Source organism: Phlebotomus papatasi, chromosome 1 (genome assembly GCF_024763615.1).
Source record: "Phlebotomus papatasi isolate M1 chromosome 1, Ppap_2.1, whole genome shotgun sequence".
NCBI lineage: Eukaryota > Metazoa > Arthropoda > Insecta > Diptera > Psychodidae > Phlebotomus > Phlebotomus papatasi.
In genome coordinates, this window is record NC_077222.1 from 68,365,537 (window position 1) to 68,390,742 (window position 25,206).

At 36.5% G+C, this 25,206-nt stretch overlaps 4 protein-coding genes across 8 annotated transcripts in view; 1 reads left to right on the forward strand and 3 right to left on the reverse strand.

Annotated features, from left to right (window-relative positions):
* Positions 1-6,536, reverse strand: part of LOC129798455 (unconventional myosin-IXAa-like) — a 66,242-nt gene extending 59,706 nt beyond the window's left edge. For 2 of the 4 annotated variants that reach the window (XM_055841629.1, XM_055841613.1), the window contains exon 1: positions 6,361-6,536. The gene's annotated coding sequence lies outside the window, so the exon portion shown is untranslated. Of the gene's footprint in view, positions 1-6,150 lie in introns of all 4 variants that reach the window. The other 2 variants (XM_055841606.1, XM_055841621.1) reach the window with 2 other exon arrangements.
* Positions 6,537-6,719: 183 nt separating this feature from the next.
* Positions 6,720-15,081, reverse strand: LOC129798564 (heat shock protein 60A). 2 transcript variants are annotated; one of them, XM_055841777.1, is made up of 5 exons: positions 15,021-15,077; positions 14,926-14,945; positions 13,300-14,667; positions 7,584-7,769; positions 6,720-7,515 (listed from the first exon to the last, which is right to left on the reverse strand). In XM_055841777.1, exons 3-5 carry the CDS (start codon positions 14,665-14,667, stop codon positions 7,348-7,350), a joined length of 1,722 nt encoding a protein of 573 aa, XP_055697752.1. In that variant the 5' UTR covers positions 14,926-14,945; positions 15,021-15,077; the 3' UTR covers positions 6,720-7,347. The 2 variants fall into 2 exon arrangements, with proteins under 2 accessions (XP_055697752.1, XP_055697741.1); XM_055841766.1 differs by having other exon boundaries at positions 14,926-15,081.
* Positions 15,082-15,154: 73 nt separating this feature from the next.
* LOC129798608 (uncharacterized) lies at positions 15,155-21,714 on the reverse strand. Its single transcript, XM_055841837.1, has 2 exons — positions 20,338-21,714; positions 15,155-15,458 (listed from the first exon to the last, which is right to left on the reverse strand). Exons 1-2 carry the CDS (start codon positions 20,847-20,849, stop codon positions 15,170-15,172), a joined length of 801 nt encoding a protein of 266 aa, XP_055697812.1. The 5' UTR covers positions 20,850-21,714; the 3' UTR covers positions 15,155-15,169.
* Positions 21,715-23,481: 1,767 nt separating this feature from the next.
* On the forward strand, positions 23,482-24,382 carry LOC129803954 (uncharacterized). The gene is made up of 3 exons (XM_055850891.1): positions 23,482-23,622; positions 23,684-24,078; positions 24,130-24,382. The coding sequence occupies exons 1-3, from the start codon at positions 23,491-23,493 to the stop codon at positions 24,380-24,382; spliced, it is 780 nt and encodes a 259-aa protein (XP_055706866.1). The 5' UTR covers positions 23,482-23,490.
* Positions 24,383-25,206: the final 824 nt, after the last annotated feature.

A 25,206-nucleotide genomic window follows, 5' to 3' on the forward strand; every position in this document is an offset into this window, starting at 1 on the left:
ACACATTTCACGAGATATCTCTAAAACTACGTAGATTGGCAAATTGGGGTCTTCGGTTGCTTATTCAGTATTAAGTTAGCTTTTATTTTGTATTTATGGTTTTTGCTAATTCCTTCTACAATAACAGAATACAGCTAATAAACTCAAAAGTTTTTTCGGCACGCTAGAAACATATGGGAAACATAGGAAACGTCATGTCCCTGATGAAATCCGAGAAACACAATTTTTACATCGTGAAACCCAAGAAACCAGAAACCCTTGTCATTAAAAATGGGAATGAGTGAGTTATGCCTGGATTAACTCTTTCCGGACCGCAGCATATGCTGCAAGCCAATTTCACAATTTTTAATCAAAAATATCTTTGCTCAGGAATTAATTGAGGTCCTACAAAAAATATGTCACATTTGGACATCTTTATAGTTTGTAATCATCCACAAAAATAGGATTTTTATCAGTTCTGAATACTTAAAAAACATTGTTTTTCACAGAACATTCATATGCTGCTTTGGGTACTCTCGTCCCAAAAGAGACGAAAGAGTTAATACATATAAGTGTTGTACAACTGAATTTAGCCTGGTACAATCCCAAAAATATTTTATGATCAGCCAGCGGTCAGGGTGAATTTCATTCTAATCCCCAATCATCAGCAGGGTAAAGACAGAAAATATTCTTTGTAACACCCACCTATATGATTAATTTGGGGACCTCTTAAGATCTAGCAATGGTTCAGAGAATTTGCTTTTAGATGGCGAGAGGTCCCAAATTTAATCCTAGTACTTTTTTGTCCCTGCTCTAATGAAGATTAAGATTTGTATGTTATTAGCCAAGATCAATGCTTGCACGCTTATTTTTGCTAGATACGGTTGAGTCATATAACCCTGATAAACCATGAAATGATTCAATTCACTCATTGTCGTCATAATAGAGTAAAATTTGGATAGTCACAGCTCATCTTAATATTATATATTTGTATTCTGTTCTAGGTCATCTTTCATAGTCTGAATTTTTGCAAATTATTGAAATTCGTTTTTTCGTTACTGCATCATAATCTCTTTAAAAGTTCCCAAAAATGCAGATACGACAAAGGTAGACGGAAAAAAAGCAATCTTCAATTTGATTTTGAATGACTCATACGAATTTCATTAATTTAAGGTATAGGATATATTGAGAAAAAATCATTTAGAGGACAAACGGCAAGAGATATCAGTTTGAGATCTTCAAGACACCCCTATAATTGCATTTTCCAATTGCAAAAAATACACAAATTTTGCGATAATTTTTTTAACATTGGATAAAATAGTTTACTTCTAAAAAAATTGTTTAATTTACAAACTATTAACTTTGAAAGTTTACGGACTTTACGACATACACCAACCACCAAATGTAACAATGGTAATATTTTTACTTTCAGAGGATTTTTGCTTCTTGCTTTCAAATGATTTTTACTGCCCGAGCACCACAGAGGGTGCAGTACATTGTCAGTTGCATCGAACGAGGCGACGTCTGTATCGTAGCTTGCACAAATTCAGATAAAAAACAAATGCAGATACGACAACTGTCGATGCAATCGACGATGTATAATCCCTGGGTTTTTCACCCTCGAAAATTTCCATCTACCACCCCCGGGGACGACTTTTCTAAAAAAAATATTTTCGCGTTTCAAAAGATTTTTGATAAATTACCTCACGCTATTTGTTCGTCCGGCCATTACCGTATTTACTGACCAAACGTAAATTTGATGTGTTTTAGATGTTGCCTAAGTGGACATTTCATTCATATACGAAAATATCGTTGTATCCTTGAATCATAGGCAATAAACGTTTTTGAAAGTCAAAGGGTAAAAAGGATCTAGTGAGCATCATGAGCAACCAAATTGGATCATGTTTGGGCTCCTTGGAAAGGTCTTGGAATTTCTGACAACTCTGAACCAGTTTCAATAGAATTGAAGCTATAAATAATTTTTATGCGAAAATCAATTAATACTACTTCTAACCTATTTTTCCCGAGCTTTTGAGTGATTCCTAAATTGGTTCAAAACGTTTCTGAACCGATAAATAATAAATGATATGAAAGTACTTTTGAGATAAGTATAGCATCGATGTTACGAATTCAGACATTTTGCAAGGCATGGAACGCTTTGTCAGCTGCAATTAAACTATATTTCTCAAAAGTTGATTTGGTGGAATTTCTCAAAAAAAAATCGGCTAATGACATTTTATACAGTAGACTCTCGCTCAATCGGCTCTTTTTCTATCGAACGAAAAATGTTGTTGACAATTTTCACGTTTAATTATGAAGCGAATTTGCTCAAATTCACTGTAGTTCTTCCTATTTTATCATGATTGACGCCCAAATCTATCGATGACATATTGACCCAAATGCCCAATTCAGAGAGAGTCTACTGTATTTTTTTTACGAGCTCTCGTAAATTAAAAAAAGTATACTATTGATATATTTCGTTTTGTAAAATTATGTCCTAAGAAAGAGTCTTTCCCGTATTTTAATAAAAATGCTCTCTTTACTGGTTTAAAAAGGCAGAAAAGGCCAACTGGAGATAAGTATGTCAACAAAAAGTCAGTAAGTATAGATTTTTGCTACTTCTTACAAACACTAATTTTTAGTACAAAAAATTTCTAAGAATAATAGGATCTATATAATTCTGGAAACATCCTCTTATAGGGTAAATGAAGCTTGTATCGACGCGCGTCGAATTGTTAGCCCAAAATTAAAATAAGTTTTTAAAAACTTTCTGCTATTTTTTACCAATTGTGTTCTGTAAATCGTAAAAAGCAGTTAATAATTTTCAAAACAAAATAAAAGTTTAGAAAAAAGGGGTCTGTCTTTGAATGCGGCAGCCTTTGAACATTTATTTTTTTCCCCTATTTCCCAAAGAGAAAATTCTATTTTGTTAATCGAAGTTAATAGAAAATAGATAGTTGTTTGATTATAATTTAGAGAATAGGGTTTTTATTTTGGAAAATAAGAGAAAACGTCCCCCTACATATTTTGGGTGATGATCCGATCTTCAGTGTCACTACATGCTTAACATTGCTTTATCAATTTTAGAGAAAAAAAAAGTTTTCCAAATTGCTGTCTCCTGTAGGGAAAATATTTAAAGGACGGGACTAAAAATGAAATTTTTTTAGTACTCTCTCTTCGAAAGTTCATGCCTTCGAATAATGTGAATTTTCTTTAAGTTTTCCTAAGAGACTTATACATTTCTATTAAATATTAGTTGGCTTATCCGGTGGCAGCCAAAATCTCGAAAGCCAAAATTCCGAAAACCAAAATCCTGAATGTTCAAAATCCTGAAAGGGATAAAATTATGTGGAGGAAAATATTTAGAATAATTTCCCAAGACACAGAAGATTTCCCTTTGCCTCCAGCGAGCGCGGGTGCAATCATGGGTGTAGCTATGACACTTTTAACTCTTTCACGTCATTAGGGTCATATATGACCCGGGGAATTTTTTTTTACTATTTACATTAATTGAAATCTATCATTTTGTGCACGACATCATAATAGGATGTAAGATTCTTGGCTAATTTTCTCAAGACTCCAGATTTTCAGGAAAAGAAAATATTTGAGATCAAAAATCACTAATTTCGAACTTTGTGAAATGACTTTTCTTTTTCAAAATTTTTTATATTCATTTTTTTCAGCAAAAAGTTCTTTAGAAACACAAAATAGAATATCCAAAGATTGTATATTGCATATTTTGATATAATAAACAACACTCACTTTTCCAGAAAAGCGCGTAGAATTTTGCGGGTCATATATGACCCTATTGTCGGCAAAGGAAAAGTTTATGAAAGTGTTTTCGTGCCAACAATGTAGTTGGGGCAGTTGGGACATTGTTTTTCTTTGTGAAATCCAGAAGGAAAATATCTTGCTCCTGGACATTTCATCTTATATCTGATGAATTATAACATATTTTGCAATATTTTAGAGTATTCTGCAAGCGTCTCATATTGTGCAATTGTATTGTGTGTGAATAAATATGTAGATAAGTTTATTTTGCCAAATACCATTTAAAATATTGTGACAGAGACTGTTCAAGGGATTATCAGTAAGATACCTTGAACACTAGGAATACAGTGTTCATCAAGACAATCCAGTTTGCCATGGTTTTGCCCAAATTAATAACTTCCAGCAAAAAAAACTCTTAAAAGGCCCGGGATATAGATTTTGAAAATAGTATGTTATGTACACTTCCTTTGAGGACAATAGGGTCATATATGACCCGGGGTTTCTCCGAGTTTTCATGCATTGGCATTTTTTTCCTCTCTGAACTATTATATTTGATCATAAAGCATTAGGAAAAACTCAATTTTACATGAATTCACTTGCTGAATAAAAGTGGGACGCGAAAGAGTTAAAAATTCGGGATTTTGACCGGGACCCGGCTTATCATCCATTGTTAATAATTCCGTGATAATTTAGTGTAAATTTCTTACGAAAACAAAAGAAATTCACATTATTCGAAGGCATGAACGTTCGAAGGGAGAGTACATCCCCCTACTCATTGCTTGACTGTCTAAAGATTTCGTTTCAAGGAGTTTGTAAAGACTATCCTGAGGCACGAATTTGAAGCCTCCACCTCTTTTATTTTAAAGGATATCAAATTTTGATAATTTCGACTCGTCAAAGTATGCCAAAGGACCTTTTTATTCAATTAACATGTCAATGCAGGTAGGGGGCAGTGAAACATGTTTGAAATAGGGCTTTTCTCTCCTAGGGGAAACTGGGGACCACCAAACACGGGGTAGCACCAAACACTGAAATTTTTTAATCAGATATTCGACTTTTGATGACAAAACCTGTAGAAATTTTTAGGCATTATAGGGATGCTTGTCCACTAAAGAAATGGTAGAGATACAGTAGAGTCTCGCTATAGGCCATCGCTCTATAGTCCACAATTTATCGACCGTTGATTTCAAAACACTGATTTTAAGTTAGGTTATGTTTTTTAGTATGCGACATGCATATTTATTTTAATATTTTTGGCAAACTTTATTAAGTAGTTGTGATAATTGTGATCCACAATGAAGAGAGCAAGGACAAGTACCACAATCGCAAAGACAGTGGAAGCCGTCGAGCAATTTCAATACTAAAAATCGTTGATAATTTTAAAAAATTACATGGACTATAGTGCGACCCAAGTGTCAAATTTAAAACCAAATATGGACTATAGCGAGACTCTACTGTAGTCCAAGTAGTTTAGAAATGATAATTAGTGTTTGGTGCTACCCCGTGTTTGGTGGTACCCCAGTTTCCCCTATATTCTAATGGAATTGAAAAAGGCCCTATTTCAAAGGTGCTCCAATTCAAAGATACCCCACTTCCCCCTACAATGCAATGCACTTTAAGCACTAAAGACTTCATTCTCGGAATCAGAGTCCTGCAACTTGAAACATTCTAAGAATTTTAAAAGCCACTGAATCCTAAATAAGACTGGAGCTTTTCTGGAAAACCATAGAATCAAGGAATTTCCACGAATTGAATTGTAATCAACGAACTTATACGAATAACAAATTCTTAAAGGTAATCAGCAGGAAAATATGGAAACCACAAAACTGATAAACTGGAAAATTCTGAGATTTTATCTTGAAAAATATTTTCCCTAGGAATTCGCAATTCAAGTGTTCAATACAATATTACTCGCGATAAGGTTGCGCTGGTCAGGAGAGTCACTACCCCGGAGAAATAGCATTTGTGAATTCTTGGAAAATCATTGGGAAATCTGGGAATTTGGCGTAAGATTGTTTAGGAAGTGTAGAAGATCAAAAAAGACCGTCTCAGAGTGGGAATGATTTTTACTGATCCGCGTCGTCATCTCGCGAGAACCCAGAGGCGCCATGGAAGCCGCACACAGGAAAAGATATCAAATGCACCTTCCTTGCCCGAATTGAGCCAAGAACATGCGTTTTTCCACATCAATGCAATCTCTCTACCACCCATCGTAGCCCGTGGAATGTATCAATGAGGTGCCTGAGAACGGCCAACGGAATTAATAACTCATAATTGTTCCGACTTTTTTTTCTGCCAACACTGGCCAACGAGACTCTCGTCAAAGAGAATTTCTTCATCAACTGGGGAGCCATCGATGTCCCCCTCCATTGAGGGTCAATTTTTGCACAGAAAATTTACCTTTAGTGCTAGCCCAAAACCCTGGGAAAACCCTCACAGTTCCCCATGGGAGATACACTGTGGCCTTCTGACCAGGTGGAAGCTGGAGAAAAGCCAGCACGGCGGCAAATTTGTGGGGAAACTTTTCAGAGCAAAACCAAAACGAAAACGTCATATTGAGGTCACATGTTGAATGGGGCCCTAGGGCCTGTTAAACACCTCAGAACCCACCTCACAGCACTCTACAGCACTTTTCACTACCTTTTAGCACACTTTGAAGCGTTTTGGGGCGGCGGCGTAATTTTTCCCAGCGACTCGCACAGATTTTTCTCGCAGCGTTTTTGTGTTTTTGTCGACGAAGATGGTTGCTCGACGCCAGCGCTTGTGGTTCTTGTTGAAAACTCACGGAGTCGCTGAAATTTTCAGCGGCGGCCCGGCTGTCAAACTATGCGATTGTTGTGCCCTCTTTCGGATTTTCATGGCGAACTTTGATTTTTCCTATTCAAATTCCCGGAATTAACTGCCCACCAAAAAACTCAATCTCAGAATTTCACTCTTAAAAAGATTGAAAAAATAAATAAAAAAGCATCTTCTGAAAAATGTTTAGAATGTATTTACTACCAGTAATAACTAAATTCACAGTATTCTACCTATAAAGTCCTCTAGCAACCTTCAGCTGGATATTTTTTTCAAATGAATCTTTTTCAATCTCCATTTTTCAGCACAATTTCCCAAAGAAAAAACTTCTCTCAAATTATCTTATAAAAATAAATGCATTGATCAATGTTACAATTAACACATGTTAGTCGTGCTGCCCACAATTTTCCAGTCTCTCTCTGAGAAATTGTCCTGAATCTTGCAGGAAGAACTCTTTTTTAACATTTCCCAATTAATTTTTCCGACAAATAATGGCAAACGTCCTGTGAATTAATTGAAGAAAACAGATTCAATCGATTCATTTGTGAGATACTCTTTGCTTTTTCTCAACTACTAAAGTATAAAAAGAAAAAAATCCTCAGCCAAGGGCAAAATTTGTTCTGCGAAATCTTTTTTTTTAGATAATTTTTTTTTGTGTAACAAAACTTTTGGTGTAATCTTTTTTTTCTTGCCCCTTATGATGTAATAGAAAAAAATGCTTAAGAATAATTCGACAAGTGACATGAACACTGGGCTCCCTTAAAACTATTTTGCACGTTGGAATGAGGTCTGGCCAGAGAATTACATCATGCCACCCATTCCGCCCATTCCACCCATGCCTCCCATTCCTCCCATGCCACCCATTCCGCCCATCGGTGGCTCCTCCTTAGGGATTTCCGTAACGACAGCTTCGGCAGTTGTCAGGAGGGAAGCCACACCAGCAGCATCAGTCAGAGCTGTCCTAACAACCTGGAAAGGGCAAGGTGAAAAAAATAAATAAAATTGATTCAGGAGCTTCTCCGGAGAAATCCTCTCACTTTTGTGGGATCGATGATGCCCTTCTCGATCATGTTCACGTATTCATTGTTCATGGCATCGTAGCCAAAGTCACCGGTTTGCTCCTCAATTTTCGCCACAACCATCGCTCCATCGACTCCAGCATTCTTCGCGATCGTAATTGCTGGCATCCTCAGAGCTCCTTTGACGATCTCAATACCGGTTGTCTGCAAAATTAACATTTAATCATTTTACAAAATGATTTCTACATCATTAACCGTGGTATCACACTAGAGAATTTCACATTAAAATTTTAATGTGATTCACATTAATTTTTGCTGATTTGTGTCCTAATGTGCAATTTTCGTCAAGAGCTTTTAGAAATCGATTCATTTAGTGATAGAAAAAGTGGACTCGAGTCACAAAAATTGGTTTAAATAGATTAAAATAGCATAAATACGATTGATAATTAATGAACAAATTTATGAGCATTGAGCAAATTTATGAGCAAAATTTGCTCATTAAATTTTCATCAGGTACTACTTTATTGCAGTCTTTATTAATTTATTCGTGATTAACCCTTTAAGGACGATTGGAACACCGGTGTCACATAAAGAAAATAATTTTTCCTGACTACCTAAACTTATTTTTTTCTTATGTCTCTACATAATTGTAAAGTAGAAGGTTGAAGGAATCTACAATATTTTTTGCAAGTCTCTAGCTACTTGCTTTGTAGTAAATATTTAAGCTCAAAAATGGCGAATTTTTAAATTCTCAAATTCATAATTGATTTTATTTATTTTTTATACTTACAATCTTTTTTTAAGCAAAACCCTTTTGGCAATAAAAACTAAAAACTACAATACATATACGTAATATTTTTCATTAAAGCGAAAAATATTATTCATTGGTATTGTCAGAAAAATTACTTCAATTTTTGGGCTATTTTTGTCCCCATCGTTGATAGAAGCACAAAATACACCAAATCAGACTCTGTTGGACTTTCCAAAGTTAGATGTAAGACTTATCATTGATTATGTTTTTCAGTTTAATTTTTATTGTTGATTTTCAGTCCGTAAAAAGTGTCTCGTCGTTAAAAGGTTAAATTGTAAAAAAAAAGTAGTGCTAATACCTACTATTTATCGCGCACGAGATGGAGAAAGGACAAAAGACATTGAAAAATATCGGTGAAGAGTAAGAAAAAAGCTAAACAAAAATGTGTTCGATCTACATTTTATATTCCTTCATAAACTTCTGGGATTTCGTGGTCAAATGAGATAGTGGCCGAATTAATTGAGGCTGTGCATCAGGAATCCGTGATTTGGGACTACAAACTGCCGGGAATACAAAAATAGAAGCAGCCGATCTGATGGTTTTCAAGCCATTTGCGACACATTGAGTCACCAATCGCCAGAACTCACACCTCAGTCGGGATTTAGGTGATATTGGCTCCCTCATTTTCGTAGTCTTCTTTTGAAAATAAAGCCATACGATTTGAAGCAGTTCTTTAAATTCCTCCGAAGTCATCCGGAGAAAATTATTATGTCCAAAAAAATCGCCTAAGAGAATTTCAACGACACCATGTGAAGGTCGCGTTAGGAGCCAATCTCTCGCCCACATCCTCCTTCTTCTCGCTTAGCCGGGTCCTTTTGCATGACATAAAAGTAGCGTACAGGAGGAAAACTTTCTCTTCTTCAATAAAATCGCACATTTTCGCTCAAACGACTGAAATGCTTCAAAAACAAAAAGCCTCATCTGACAACCCGTGTGCCATCATGACTGAGCAATTCTAGCAATGTGTCCTGACTAAATCAGTGATTTCGAGTGGTTCTAGGGGTTTTAATGAGCAACTTTTCACTTTAACTTTAATGTGGAATTTTCTAGTGTGCCTCTCCGGCTTTTCTTAATATTTATATTAATCTTATATGTGAAACCATGGTGAAGATGGTGAAGATCAACCCCAATTTTACTTTTTACTAAAAAAGAGAGCAGTTAATCCACTACATTTTACTCGGTTAGAGGCCAAATGGTAAACACATTAGAAAATTTTTTGTTCACATTTGACGGTTTTTTTTCTATACAAGCGTAAGCAGTTTCCTTCAATATGGACATAATTTTCTCTAGTGTGTAGAGGCCATAAGAAATATAGACTTCCGGTCTTCAACGACCCCACTCCCCTCCGTAAGTCACTATCTAGACTAGACCAGTCCCCCCAAACCGATTTCTTTTCATTTTCGAATATATTTTTGGGGTTAGTTATATTTTGGTCAAAGTTATACCACTTGGGAAGATCTATTTTTCAACAGATTTGCTTAAAATTGGGTTTTTTTTTTGAAAGATCTTGAAATTTTCAACTCGGCAGCATCGGAATTAATCGGTTAAATAAATCGGTAAAGTAACTGTACCTACAAATATATGATATAACCTTTACTTTGTTATTTGTCCGTATTCTTGTTACTCATTCTAAAATATTACATTCTCTAAACTGTGCTTTTCTTACACAATATTTTTATTTCGGTAATTGATCAGATTCTGAAAGACACCAAGAAATTGCTTGGTATTTAAGAACTGCGTTAAATTTATTGATTACCGTTTTAGGGTTCATTACAATCGGGCTGATCCTCGAGAATATTTAGATAGACTGAAAGATTTGGCGGTAAATGTTTGCCCAAACTAATCGTACATTGAATGTTTAAGAACACGGATTAAATGTTTTTTGCCTAATTTGCTTTACCTAATCCTTCACTGGCAAATTTTTTCAAACTAAATATTTCATAGAAAAGATCGAAAAATTTTCATACGATCATTTCATTTTGAAGTGATCATCTGACTTTCAGTGTTGATCCCTTCAGCGTTTTATTTTAAAATAAAATATTCAAGTAAAACTCTAATTATTCGTATCTCAAAATTTAGTTTTCTCTACATAAATGAATACTTCGGAGACAAAAAGCTAATGATAAGCCTAGATCAGTTTATTGTAGGTGAGATTCATCACGTGAGCAAACTCGAATTGCACGCAAATTCGATTTGGAACTAAAGATGAGAGATCTTACACTGAGAAAGAAAGAGGGTGCGATTAACATTTTTTCCTCAGAAATTTAACACTTTTTAGGTGTAAAAATATATCAACATTTTTTAATGTTATTTTACACATTTTTAAGGGTAAAATTAAGATGAAAAAAGATAACTTTAACCCCTAATACAACTAAAAAGAGTAATATTTACATCGACTTTGGATCAATACTGCAGGGTAAAATTAACATTTTCGTAATGTTATTTTAACTTTTTCGGATTTCTCTCAGTCAGTGTATACAGCAATTTGGAGTCAAATTTCTAAAAACTTCCATATACTTTTTTATTTAAATCAAAATATTTCTACAATTTTGCTCCAAAACTTGATCTTATTGGTTGCTCGATAGCCGAGACAATTCAATTTTTGTTTTAGAACACATTTTTTGACCACAATGTGCATTTTGTCTATGTGACGAACTACGACAATATCAAAGAATGATTAAATTTTGTAAGAACATTCTTTTAAACTTTATTTTAAATAACGTAGTCGAGTAAAAGCGGTCGCAGAGTTATGTGAGATAAAATCTTTTTTTTAACACTAAAACGACAAAATCGGATATACGGCATAATCTGAGCAAAATAAAATTATGAATCGGTTGAGCAACAGTCGCAATAATTGATTTTATGTAATATGAATATTTTTTGACTCAGGCGCCCCTAGCTTTGGTCCTAAGAAGTTCAAATGTTATAGAAAGTTGTGCGGCTTTGTGAGACCTTTAATTTGCGTCCTTACTAGTCAAAATCGGTCAAACAGAACCGGAGATATGGCGTTTTAAATTTCGTTAAATTTGACTCCTCATATCTCCGGTTCTAATTTAACCACAGCGAACTAACGCCACTTTTTGTAAACTTAATGGCCTAGACTACAACGGTCTAAAATTTTATTAACTTGCACAATGGCAATTTTAACCCTTTCAGGACGAGAGGGTCAAAAATCGGGGGTCCGAAAAAATCACTTTTACTGACTTTTTTTAGAGCAAAGCACAGCTTGAGATGACCGTAGAAAAAAAATCATTTTTGGGTTACCGGTGACCCAATCGTCCTTAAAGGGTTAAGAAAAATGAGTTTGAATTTTGACGCTATCGCAACGCCACCAGTGGTGACTTTTTAAACTTTCATATGAAAGTGCTCATCGAGACGAAACCAAAAAACCAAAATTTAAATCAAAATGGTTATTAGAACCGGAGATAGAGGCCGGTCAATTTTTGACCTTTGACTCCTTATAGCTCGAGTCAGGGGTTATCGATCGACTTAAGTTTTTTTTTTGTTTGATAGGTGTAATATGCAGCTACAACATACTAAAATTTGAGCCCGATGCACAATGGAGTTTTCAATTCTTTAACTTATAAAATTAAAAATATATGTATATTTTTAATAATAGCGACCCTAGCGGTGGGTTTTTCGAACTTCCGATGTCAAAAAAGAGAATTGGCATTGGGAGTCTTTTTAAAATCGCGTTTGAGAGAAGGATCCTACGACGGATTTTTGGCCCCATATGTGAGGAGGGACGATTCCGGAGCCTATACAACCATGAGGTGTATGAGCGCTACAGAGAGGTAACTGTCGTCAAGCAAATACGCATCAATAGGCTCCGGTGGTCTGGTCATCTGGTTCGCAAGGATGAGGACGACCCAGCCTGGAAAGTCTTTAGGGGCGGACTCTATGCTACGAGAAGGCGAGGCCGACCCAGCCTCAGATGGACCGACAGCGTGGACCAGGACGCCAGCTCATTAGGGGTGCGGAATTGGAGAACGTAACAGGCCCGAGTGGCGGCGGTCCTGGGTCAGGCCAAGACCAGTAACTGGTTGTAGCTGTAGCGCCGGATAAGTAAGTAAGTCTTTTAAAATACCCTCACTTTTTAAATTCTGATAAGTAAAACCGGAGTTAAGGCCATTTTAGGAATTTCTTTTTGGACCCTCATAGCTCGGGTCAGAGGGGTCACGGTACCTTAAGTTTGTTACTGATCGAAAGCTCTAAGGCCCAGCTATAAAATACTACTCCCTCCGTTCCGAAAAAGTCGCACGTTTGCTAGTGCATTTCATATGAAAGAGTGTACGATTTTTTTTAGACAGAGGGCAGGAGGTGTGTCTAATACGGGCTTCAGACCTAAGGCTTAGCCATAAGGCTTAACTTCTCTAATTTCTTATTAGTCGAAAATGATTGGAAAATTTTGAGTTAGAAATGGGCTATTACGGGAAGATAAGCTATTTGAATCAGAGGAACAAATAAAATTGGTTGCTATTTAGGATTTTAAGACCTTCGTCTAAACCTCTAGTCTGAAGACGGTCTAAGCCAATTTGGTCAAGATTCAGATAATTTTAACGTTTTTCTTTCTTAATTTGGTCAAACCAAAAACGTTTTTTATAGCAAAATTGTATTAATCTTGCTTTATGCAGATTTTAATAGGAATATAAAAAACAGTACAAATAGTCCGAATAGAAAAACCGATGTAACACAAAATTAATTATGATCACAAAAATAAAAGATACTAAAAATTATAGATAAATGTTCTATTTAAAGATACTTCAAGTCAATGAAATCAATAACTCATTGATTACGCTCGACGAATTCGAGATAAAGCGCTTTACTTTAATACTTCTTTTTTATTAATTTTATTGTACTTTTTATAAGCATCAATGTCAAAAGCTCGGAGGAATGTTCTAGAAACTCTCATAATTCACTCACCTGATCAGAATTGGCTCCCTTGAGTTGATTAAGTCCAGGAATGCACCTCAGCAGAGCAGTTCCACCTCCAGGAACAATTCCCTCTTCAACAGCTGCCCTCGTGGCATTGAGAGCATCATTAACTCTGTCTTTCTTCTCATTCACTTCCACCTCACTAGATCCTCCCACTTTGAGCACAGCCACTCCGGAAGCCAGCCTAGCTAACCTCTCCTGCAGCTTCTCCTTTTCGTACTCCGAAGTGGTTTCCTGGATTTGATCCCTGAGCTGTTCGGATCTCCTGTCGATGTCATCTTTCTTGCCTTTGCCCTTGAGGATCAGTGTGTCATCTTTGGTGATGACAATCTCACCCACTTGGCCAAAATCAGCCACCTGGACATCCTCAATCTTCACGAGATTCGCATCGTCCCCGAAGACAATGCCACCAGTAGCAATGGCCATGTCCTGGAGCGTGGATTTGCGATTATCACCAAAGCCTGGAGCTTTGACAGCAGCAACTTGCAGACCAATCTTGAGGCGATTTACCACGAGGGTGCTCAGGGCTTCTCCATCAACATCTTCAGCAATAATCACAAGAGGTTTTCGCTGGGAATTGGCCAATTCCAGGGCAGGAATGATTGATTGAATGGAGGAGATTTTCTTCTCTGACAGAAGGACAAGAGCATCCTGGAATTCGACCTTAGCTCCTTTGCTGCTGTTAATGAAATAGGGAGAAATGTAGCCACGATCGAACTTCATGCCCTCAATCACTTCCAGCTCATCGTGGAGGGTTTTTCCGTCCTTGACGGTGATTACGCCCTCCCTCCCGACCTTCTTCATGGCTTCGCTAATGAGAGATCCTACAGCTTTGTCTCCATTGGCGGAGATTGTGGCCACTTGAGCAATCTCTTCGGGTGTTGTGACATTCTTGGACATTGTCTTGAGGCTGGCCTTGACCGAATCCACAGCCAGCATTACCCCACGGCGGATCTCTACGGGATTAGCACCTTTAGAGCATTTCTCAAAGCCTTCTTTAGCAATCGCCCTGGCCAGGACAGTGGCAGTGGTTGTTCCATCTCCTGCCTCTTCATTGGTATTATTGGCCACATCCTGTACCAATCTAGCTCCAATGTTCTGGAACTTGTCCTTCAACTCAATTCCTTTGGCCACAGTCACACCGTCTTTGGTGATCTTGGGAGAGCCATAGCTCTGCTCCAGGATCACATTTCTCCCCTTGGGACCCATTGTGACAGCAACAGCATCCGCCAAGACATCAACACCCTTCAGCATCGTAGCTCGGACATCAGCCCCAAATCTCACGTCCTTGGCATAATTCCGGACAGCCAGCTGGCGTGCTGATGACATTCGCAAAACACTCGGAAGGCGATACATCTGCCGGAAAGAGTTAACCTCAATACTCTTATCATTCCGGCATATTCCCAAAGTACCCTCAAAAACCTCTTATTGCTCCGATATCCCAGCTATTTGCTCAATAAATCCAATAATTCAACACTTCTCAACCGTTACGTAACTTCTCCATTTCCTCATGGACCCTTTTTTCTCCCAAAATCCCCCTTGCATCCCATTCACAAGAAACATGCCAACTTCATTCTCAATTTTCTCTCCATCCCCAATAGATTTTCCACTTACCTTTTGTTTCTTAGGGGTGACTGGTGTATAAACAAGAGAAATTGAGTGATTTTAACACAAGACTTCACTGGGAATCAGCCCAAAATGCAACTTACAGGAGCTCTGATGAAAATCTCGTGCTTGCGGTGAAATTTCTAGAAATGTGCGTCAAACTTCGAAATATATCCGACAGAAGGCGTTCTCGACTTTCCGGATATATTGCAATTCAAATTTCAAAAAATAACCGCTATCAACATGCTTTATTCTAATTCTTCTTCATAATCTCATTGAAACTCCCAGGAATTGCCGTGAATATGTCCAGGATCGACACTGGGCAATTCTTGAAGATCTCTGCACATGGAGCACCCTGTTTGCCTTGCTTTTCCGCATGAAAGTACTCATTGTCTGTGTGATGAGATACTTTATCATTGGAAGAAGATGGTGAGAAGACAATGTTCAGTAATTCAGCCAAAAGCCCACTTTTGCCACTAAAAGGTCTCAAAGCAGCCTCACAAATGGACCTCAAAACACAAGACCTTCCGTCAAACCCGCTCCTGATGAAAAAAAACAAGGCTTTTTATTTCTAGCCACCAGTGGGGCGTATCAAGAGATTTTGGCGCCCGGGGCGAATATCTTGGCGAACGCCCCTATCCCTTCCACATGAAATATCTACTGAAATTTTTACAACTTATCATTTACCTATGTGACCTATGTACATATTAAATGTTCGTCTATCGCCAGAATATCTTCACAGGACATACAGTAGAGTCTCGCTATAGTCCATATTTGGTCCCAGATTTGACACTTGGGTTCTACTGTATAGGGTGGCGGCATTACTAATGGCCAGTCTATACTTGTGGCCACCTCGCAGATACTTTCATTTATTTCCCACAAATTAACTTTGAAAAACCACAAAAATAGGAATATTTAATGTACTATCATTAAACGAAAATTTTAAATTGATTAACTTTAATAATTCGGTACGATACTATTCAATTTATGTAAAATATTTCACTGATGCGGATGACGATTAAAAATACGTCAAATTGTTAAGAAATTTACTAGCGATCTCAAAATTTTTAACAACTAAATTTTGTACCTTTAATCGAAAATATTAAGTACTATTTTTCAAAACTTCTTTCCTTAATAACTATATGTCCTTTTACTATTAAAATTTAATAAAATTTTAAACAATAAATATAAAATTTAGATGAGGCCATAAGTTATGACGAAATTGCTAGGATTACGACGGACTTGTGGCCACGATATTTGACGTGTGGCGCCCTCACACCATATGTGTAACTATTTTGATTTGGAGAAATGTCAATTGTATTTTTTTTATTCAATAGTTCAGTGTCTTCTGGGAAACATCTGATGAAATTGTAATATAAAATTGTTTAAAAAGAAATGTGGAGTATAATCTGATTTCAAGATCACTCGAGAGTTGCACATTTATCTCATGAATTTGTATTTTGTTACAGATAACCTAACTTTTCTTTTTTTCTCTGTTTTACGATAATGGTATCAGCGGGTATCAGTAAAAAAATACATAAAAAGAAATCAAAAAGAGCTTCAATATTCAACTCACAGTTATTGAGAGACATTGATAATGGAATGACCGCTACCAGATTATTTCAGGTGTATCACATTCCTCTCACAACTCTCCTCAATAAAGGCTCCGGGAAGAGTTCGGAAGAAACAACCGGCCATGGAGGCTTTCACAATGCTCTTAGATAAGGATACAGAGAGAATTATGGGGTGGGTTTTTCATGCAGTCAAATGTGGATTTTTCGTCATGAAAAACGGATTGTTGGTCTCAGTGAAAAAAAAGAGAGAAAAGCAATTAATAGTGCAATGATACAATCATAAATAAAAACTATAAAAACTTAACAACAGGAAGAATAAAAACCTTTCAAACTACTTAAAGCCTTTGTTTTTTCTTTTGCACTTGAAATATTTTATTTCTAGTATAGGGTCGGAGGAACGTCTGTTCGACAGGGAACCTTTATTGACACTTTTGTCAAAATGTTGAAAATTATTTAATGTATCTAGTAAAAATAAGTAATAAAACGTTTTTTCTGTAATATACCTTTTACTATAAACAAAGATGTTCAAATTTCGTATCCCAAATGGTACAGACAGGGTGTCAATAGGTGCTGACACGAGTTCTTAAAGTGTCAATAGACGTTCCTTTCACCCTAATTTTGCGTCATTTTACATTATGGCCATAAGTCATTCCACGAACGACCATATGTTCGTAAAAGTGACCACAAGTTATGAATTTTGCATTGTTGGAAAAATCACACTTTTCCTGGGGATTAAAGGAATTTCCTACTAAATTCACCTGGATATATCGAAAGGAGGTAGTTTAAAGAAAGTATACTGTAAAAATTTGATCTTATTTGGTCAAAAAAAAGAAGCTGTTAGCAAATATGTCCTTAATGTGGCCATAAGTAATGCCGCTACCCTATTTGAACTACACGATGCCGAAAATGGACAGCTAAATTTTCAATGATTTTCGATTTTTTTTTGAACATTTTGCAAAATGTGAAAAAACTCGTTTTTTTAAGTTTATCTCGAAATCTACCACACCCACCACACCGATTTCTTATATTTTAGGCTAATGTTGTAGAGCTATTTCAGTGTAGACTAAATTTAAAAAATCTCTCATCGGTATATTAATTTCGAGATTATTGCAATTTGAACCAAAAAAGATTTTTAAAAAATTTTCTGTTTTTTTAAATTATTTTTCGTAAAAATAAACTAAACAGCTAATTGAATTGAGGCATTAGGTCTCGAATATTTTGGGTTGGCTTTAGCAGAGCCTTTATTATTAATAGGCACGAAATTTAAGAGCTAAACTTAGGTCGAATAGTGTTGACTTGAGTATAAGTACGCGAGGAATTCTTTGCGGATCTTTGGAACAATCACGGACTTTCGCGAGAATTCGCGGATCTTTGCGGACTGTAGTTTTTGTTCATAGAATTTTCCTTATTCTCAAGAAGAATTACGCACATCGTAAGATCGTCTTCAGACTAGAGGTTTAGCCTAGTTTTCGAAGGTCTCAAAATCCTAAATAGCAACCAATTTAATTTTTTTCCTTTGATTCAAATAGATTATTTTCCTTTAATAGTCCATTTCCAATTCAAAATTTTCCAAAACTTTTCGACTACCGTCGTTGCGGGTGACTTTGCACGTTTTTTCGCTGTTTTTCAACTTTACCCTCTAAAAGTGGATAGTTAAAGTGAAGGGAGGGGGGTGAATGGGTAAAATTATTTGTATTCAGTTGTTAGTGAATGGATTTTGTGCCACTAACATTAATTTTATAAAATTTTACTATGTTTAAAAAAAATCAAGAAAAAAGGCTTGCACTTGGGATAAGGTGCGGGTGACTTTGCACTTTTTAATAAATACTAAAAAATCAACAATTTCTGATAATAAACGACAATGAAGATCTTCAGTTCTTAGGGTAAGATGCACGAGATCTACAATATGACGTGGTCGCCATCTTTATTTGACGTTTCTGTCCGCCATTTTGAATAACTGTCAAAATCTAAAACTAGTCCGATTGGGTTGAAATTTTAGTATGTTGTAGCTGACGTCAAGACCTTTTCAAAACGTATCTATGTTCCAGTCTACGTCAAGCATTTTCCTAGATACACAGGCTCAAAGTTTTAAATTTTGTAATACTCATATTTTGGCGGTCTTTATTTTTTAATATTCAATATTTGAAACCTAAACGAAATGCCTCAGTAACTATTAAAAATGGTTGAGACTTTTATTTTATATATTTATTTACTCTAACATAATTGAAAAAAAAATAAACGAAAAGCGCATTTAATTAATTTTTTATTTTTCATCTTTGCGAAAACAGTTTTTAAGATTCTCAAATAATGCACTGTTATAAACAAAAGCATTACTTTTCTTTTTGTTTGTTTGTTAGATCTCATCGCCTAACAATAGCGCTGTCTTTTTTGTGATGGTTTTGATAAAAGAAGCTCCCTGTAGTTCTGTATTCATGAAAATGTCAAAATTTTGAACTTGGAGCCCCTATATCCAGACAATCACTTGACCTAGGTCGGATTTTATATATGTTCTGAAAAGGCCTTGACATCAGCTAGAACATACTAAAATTTCAGCGCAATCGGATGAGATTTTTGTTTTGACAGTTATTCAAAATGGCTGACAGAAACGTCAGATCAAGATGGCGACCATACCATCTTGTAGATCTCGGTCAGTTTATATTAAATTCCCACAAAATTGGATAATTTTTAACCAAATACTTCTATAATAAAGCTTTAGAAAGACCATTATATGCAATTTTATAACATAAATCATGCGTTTTTAGGAAGATAATAGAGAAAAAAAATATTTTAATAGAAATTATCAACAAAAACGAAGTGGATTATTCTAGCCAGATAAATTTAGATTGGATTTGGGCAATTTACTATTCTGAAATTGATTTCGGAATTGCACCTTCAGATAACTTTTTCACGGAGCCGTTTTTTGACAAAATACCTATATTAGCATTTCATTGACTATTACTGAAACTACAAGAATCCTTTTGAGGATCATTGTACCTTACTTGGTACATAACATATCCCTATACACTTTGACATGGTAGACCGGATCGGCGAAGACCATCAATAAGTGCTGGAATTTATGAAAGTCTTACGGACAGCAGAGTGCAAAGTCACCCCCCGAGTGCAAAGTCACCCGCAACGACGGTACATAATAATAAATTAGAGAAGTTAAGCCTTATGGCTTAACGGATGTTAAGTTCTAGGCCTCTATCACTTATGCTTTCCGACAAAATTGACTATAAAATTCATCGTATAACACTGTGCAATAAAGTTTTCTCGTGTTCTTTCAAAGGACTGATATTTTCCGTTTCTTTGGTGTTTCTTCAGAATATCCTTCACTCAGAGAAACTTATGGTTCATTTAGCAGAGTTTATAAGCTGAACCTTTATAAGCTGAACTATATAGGCTTTTGACTGGCTTTTTCTCTCTACAATTTTTCGGCGCCCCTATTTCGTGGGTGCAATATTTTTAATACGTCTCCTTATTCTTAGAGCGTCTACATATTTTAACGCCTTCTTAAGCTTTCACTGTCTAATTTCTAATTTAATTTGTTGGCGCCCCTAATTTTTGGGCGCTCTAAATTTAAATGTCTTAATTTTTAAATGCCCCTAATTTTGTGCGTCAGTTTTTTTTTTCTTTCTGATTTCTTGGTGCCTAGGAGCTCTAATTTTCTAAGTGTTTATTTTTAAAGCCTCTTCATTTTATTACGCTTTAATTTTTTAGGCCCTTAATTTTTTTTTGGTTGCCTTACGGCGCGCCCCTTATTTTCACAACGCCCGGGCGATCGCCCCCTTCGCCCCCGCCACGGTACGCCTATACTAGCCACTAAATCACTAAGAAATTCACTCACTTTGTAGCAATTGCCTCAAGTCCTTTGTAGGTATTCCACCGGGAATTTTCACCATAATCCGTATCGTCTTCAGGGAGGGGTTTTCCCCAGAAAGCCTCTGCAGCTTCCTGATTGGCTTTCTCCTCATCATAGGGCTCTACATCGTTCAGGAAAGATAGATCTTCTGACGTTGGTGGATCAGTAGATTCCTCAATGTGAATCTCATTCACTGTGTAATTCTCAACTTTTGTCGCTGTGGCTTCCTGAACATCCCTCTTCCATTCATGATGCCAGGAATCTTCACTGGGTCTCCAGTCTGAAGCTTGAGTGGGCAAAAAATACTGAGCTTTGAAGACATAGCCTGAAGTAATGGCTACGTCTTGAAGATCAACAGGAATACCGATTCCTGCAATAAACTGGTGGCGAGTGGGAGCAGTTGGTGGAACAATAAGAAACCGACGGTGCCTATGTAATGTTGGCTTTGCTCCCACAGCCACCAAGAATCCGACTAGAGCAATCAAGAAACGAGACATTGCACACCAAACCTTCAAGAAGACACTGAAGATTCACAGACTGCTTCTTTATTCTTCCACCTCACCAGACCTATTGAGATCAATTAGCACCTGAATCACCGTTAGTTCTCTGACTCTGCTCCATTTCTGCAACATAAAGCTTTCCTTCTGACCAAAATTCTCTCCGTCTCTAATTGACAATACCGTAGATTTGTGGATCATCTAATGATCTTTTAGTTCCCACTCTTGAGACAAATGGCAAATGCCTCCCAAATTTTTCACTCTCGATGCTCTTTTTGAGAATTCTAGATAAATTTTCTTTCAGTCTATTCGTCACCAAACGCCAAGAAGCATGAAGATTAGGCAATTTCTCGTGATTTTAGTATCTCTACTCAATCTTAATGGGACTACCAGTCAGAATGACATGGAAGTTCTGGAGAGAGAGAAGAGATTCCTCCTCTATCCAGACAGCATCACAAGTGACGTTGGAGTTCTCGTGGCCATTGCCATACCTCTGGATCTTCCTCATCGGAGTGTCTTTGTTTCCTACAATTTCGAAGCCAATTATCCACCACCTAGAACGGTTGCTGATCTAATTCCCTTCAAATTCCTCAACGATGACGGAGGTATTGGAAGAAATATTCATAAAGATGAATCACTTGCCGAAAAAGAATCCCACAATAAAACCCTGGCAGAAGAATCTGGAAGTGATCGTCAGATGAAAAATGACGAAGAAGGAAATCAAATAACGACTGAACCACAGGAAACCTCCACACCAATCCCAACAGATGCGAAAAGTCCTCACAAGAGAGACTTAAGTGATGGTTTTCTAACGAGGAAGAAAGTTTACAAGATGCTGGAAAGTAAATTACAACAGTAAGTTTCAATCTTTCTAATCCTAACGGCGTTATCACACTTGCACATTAAAATTTTAATGTGATTCACATTAATTGTCCCTTGTGAGCGTCTGAATATGTTATTTGTGTCTATGAGTCACTTAATATTTGGGGTTTTTCTATTTATTGATAAAGAAGTGGACTTGGCTTGCAAAAATAAGTTTAAATTTACCTAAAGCATAAATATTTTTCACATTAAAAAATTAAAGAGAAAATCGCATTGATTTTTCGCATTAATGCTATAAATCAATTTATATCAAATTTTGCGGGCCAAGTCTACCTTTTTTATCAACAAATAGATCAAATTTTGAACATAAAATGATTCAGACACACAAATTACACATTTGGACTCTCACCAGCGACAATTAATGTGAATCATATTAAAATTTTAATGTGCAAGTGTGATAACACAATGAAAATATCTCCACGATTCTAAAAATGTCCTTTTTGTAGTAATGGTTATAGGGGAAGAGCTTGTCTCCTGAGAGCAATTTGTGAGTCAGCTGAAGGACCCATTCATGAGCTAACTGGAGTTATTGGAGATGTCTTTCACATCATCCTGACACCCTCAACATCCATCCGCGAAGATCTCCACCCTGAGTACTACAAGGCTGAAGAATTGGGACGCTCTGGAAATTGCTCAAAGTACAATAAATACTGTCCACAGTCCATTCTTGACTACATCAGCCATGTAATGCACATCATATAAAGTAAAGATCTTCCTGGAGAAAAAAATGCAGTGTTCCTAATTGCTCAGACATGCCGAAGGTGCAGTCCACAGATTCCTCTTGCAGAAATCTGCATCATTTGCATTTTGCAATTGTTCTGATTCACAATGAAGTGCTTAGGGATTTTGTTCTTGATTTCTTTGTCTGTTTTAAGTGATCTTGTGGTTCCTTCTAAATTAAATCGGGAAGAACGTGCTCTGGTCTTTCCACAGGGCAGTGTAGTGACTGTAAGGATTTCATTCAGGATTTTATATGATTTTGGTTGAATTGATTTCTCAGGGTTAACTCAATCCTTCTGCAGTTTATCATAGCAATTGCCATTCCCGTGGATCTTGTCCAGAGGCACGTCTTTAATTCCTTCAACTTTGCTGCTAATTACGCAGTGCCCAGGAATGCAACGGATTATACTACAATTCCAGCACGCTTCCCAAATGACTATAGCCGAAGGTCCGAGAGAAGTATCATCAATAGGAAATGGTTCTACAGAATGACATCCAACTACCTCAGGAATATTGGCTTCAATGGTACTTCCTGCCTTTTGAGGACAATCTGTGAAGCTTCTGAGACTCCTCTGAATCAGGAGAATGGTCTTCATGGAGAAATCCTTCAGATTATTCTCTCACCTTCTTCTTCCATTGATGAGGGTCTTCCACGAGCTTTCTATGAAGCTGAAGAGCAAGGAAAATTGGCTAATTGTGGGGTCTACAGCAAATTCTGTCCAGAAAGTCTGTTTGATCTTTTTACGCAAGATCTTTAGCATTATTCTTTTCTTAGTTCTTCATTCTTGACTCCCAATTAGCACCTTCAACAGTGTTACTTTCTGATTTTTTCTTCATAGAGACATAAATTGGACCAAAAGACGTTCCAAGAATAAAATCCCGTTCTCCAGAGACCAAAAAATTGTCTAATTATCTCACCATCTGATCCATATAGTCTAATTGAGGAAACCGGTATAGATCACCCTGATCTAATAAACAGTGCTTTAAGAATTTTTTGACAAATTCTGGTCAGTCGACTCCTGCCCAAACACCAAGAAACATGAACATATCCGAATTCTTCATGATTTTTCTATTTTTTGTGCTTGATCTCAAGTTGATTTTTGCGACAAGTGCCAAAGTTAGTGGAAGAGTTAAGAGAGTTGTAGCATACCCTACAAATAGTGCCACTGGAGTGAGTTTAATTAATTATTTTTGGTGATCTTTTTGGATATTTAATTAAAGATCTTGTGCAGATTCTTGTTGCCATTGCCATTCCACTGGATCTACCCCATAGGAATGTCTTTGTGTCTTACAACTTTGAAGCTAATTACAATATGCCAACGAGAGCAAGTGATCTCGTTCCTGGTCCCCTCGTAAGGCTTGATCTTATCGATCGTGCTTTAGGAAGGGACAATGGTGGAGAAGACTTTATCACCGTTACCGAACCCTACAACAAAACCTTGGCAAAAGAGCATGAAAGCGAACGCCTAATAAACGAGGATCAAGAAACAATCCAGACAACGACTGAATCTGATGAGATCACCACAGCCATCCCTAAAGTCACAAGAAGCCCACACAAAAGGTACACCAGTGACTCTCTGCTCACCAGGAAAAAAGTCTACAAGATGCTGGAGAGTAAATTGCAAAAGTAAGAGCTCTCTAATCCCTAAGAACAAGTCCTAAATATTTTTTTCACCAGTTATGGACATCCTGGAAGGCCTTGTCTTCTGCGAGCAATTTGTGATGAAGCTGCAGACCCAATAAATGAGCACAATGGAGTTCTTGGAGATGTAATTCACATCATCCTTACACCTTCAACTTCGGTTCGAGAGGATCTAAATCCAGAATACTACAAAGCTGAAGAATTGGGACACTCTGGAGATTGTTCAAAGTACAAAAAATACTGCCCTCAATCTCTTATCGACCTTATAAGTAAAGTAGTTCAGCTTTGAAATAAAAAAACGTTCCAAAAAATAATATAGTTTTAACACTGAGGATTTATTTTTAGACGAATTGAGTCAATTGGTACGATCTATTAACACCTAAAGATCAAGATGTGCTCCCGCTGTGGAGGCTTTTGGGTAAGAAAAAGACAGAAGCTTTATTAGAATAATGGGAGCATGTGAATGAATGGAAATCCCCAATTCTTGATACCTATGTGAGGATTGGGTTGGGTTACTGTGAAAGACTGTTTTTATATTATTAGAATTTTGAAAATTTTCAATGAAACAAAAATATAAAGAGCCAAAAATAGATATTTTTTAGGACATAATTTAGATTTGTGATTTACCTTTGCTATCCATATTGTTATTCATTAAGGATTTACCTAACAGCATTTTAACACTTGAGCAATTTAAAATACAATCCTACACAATATTTTAATTCTATTAAATGATCTTCATTAGGGGGAAGTGGGGCTATATTGAGCTGTGGGGTTACATTGATATTCGATTTTTTCTCATATTTCTAAAGGAAACTTTGCCTTAACGTAATATAATTTAGATAGACAAAACAATTGTAAATCCAAATAAAACAATTATAAAGATCAGCTGCCTTTAGAAATATGCGAAAAAATTGTATATCAATTTATCCCCACAGCTCAATATAGCCCCACTTCCCCCTACTGTTTAGTTTAGGTAATTTCCTGAATATTTGGAGTTTCTAAAATTCAAAACAAGTAATTACATTAAGGCCGTGTTCTTAATTGAGGCCAAAAATGAGCTGTTTTTCGCTGTTTTTTGTTAAACAAAGAAGCGGCCAACATTCTTGAAATTTT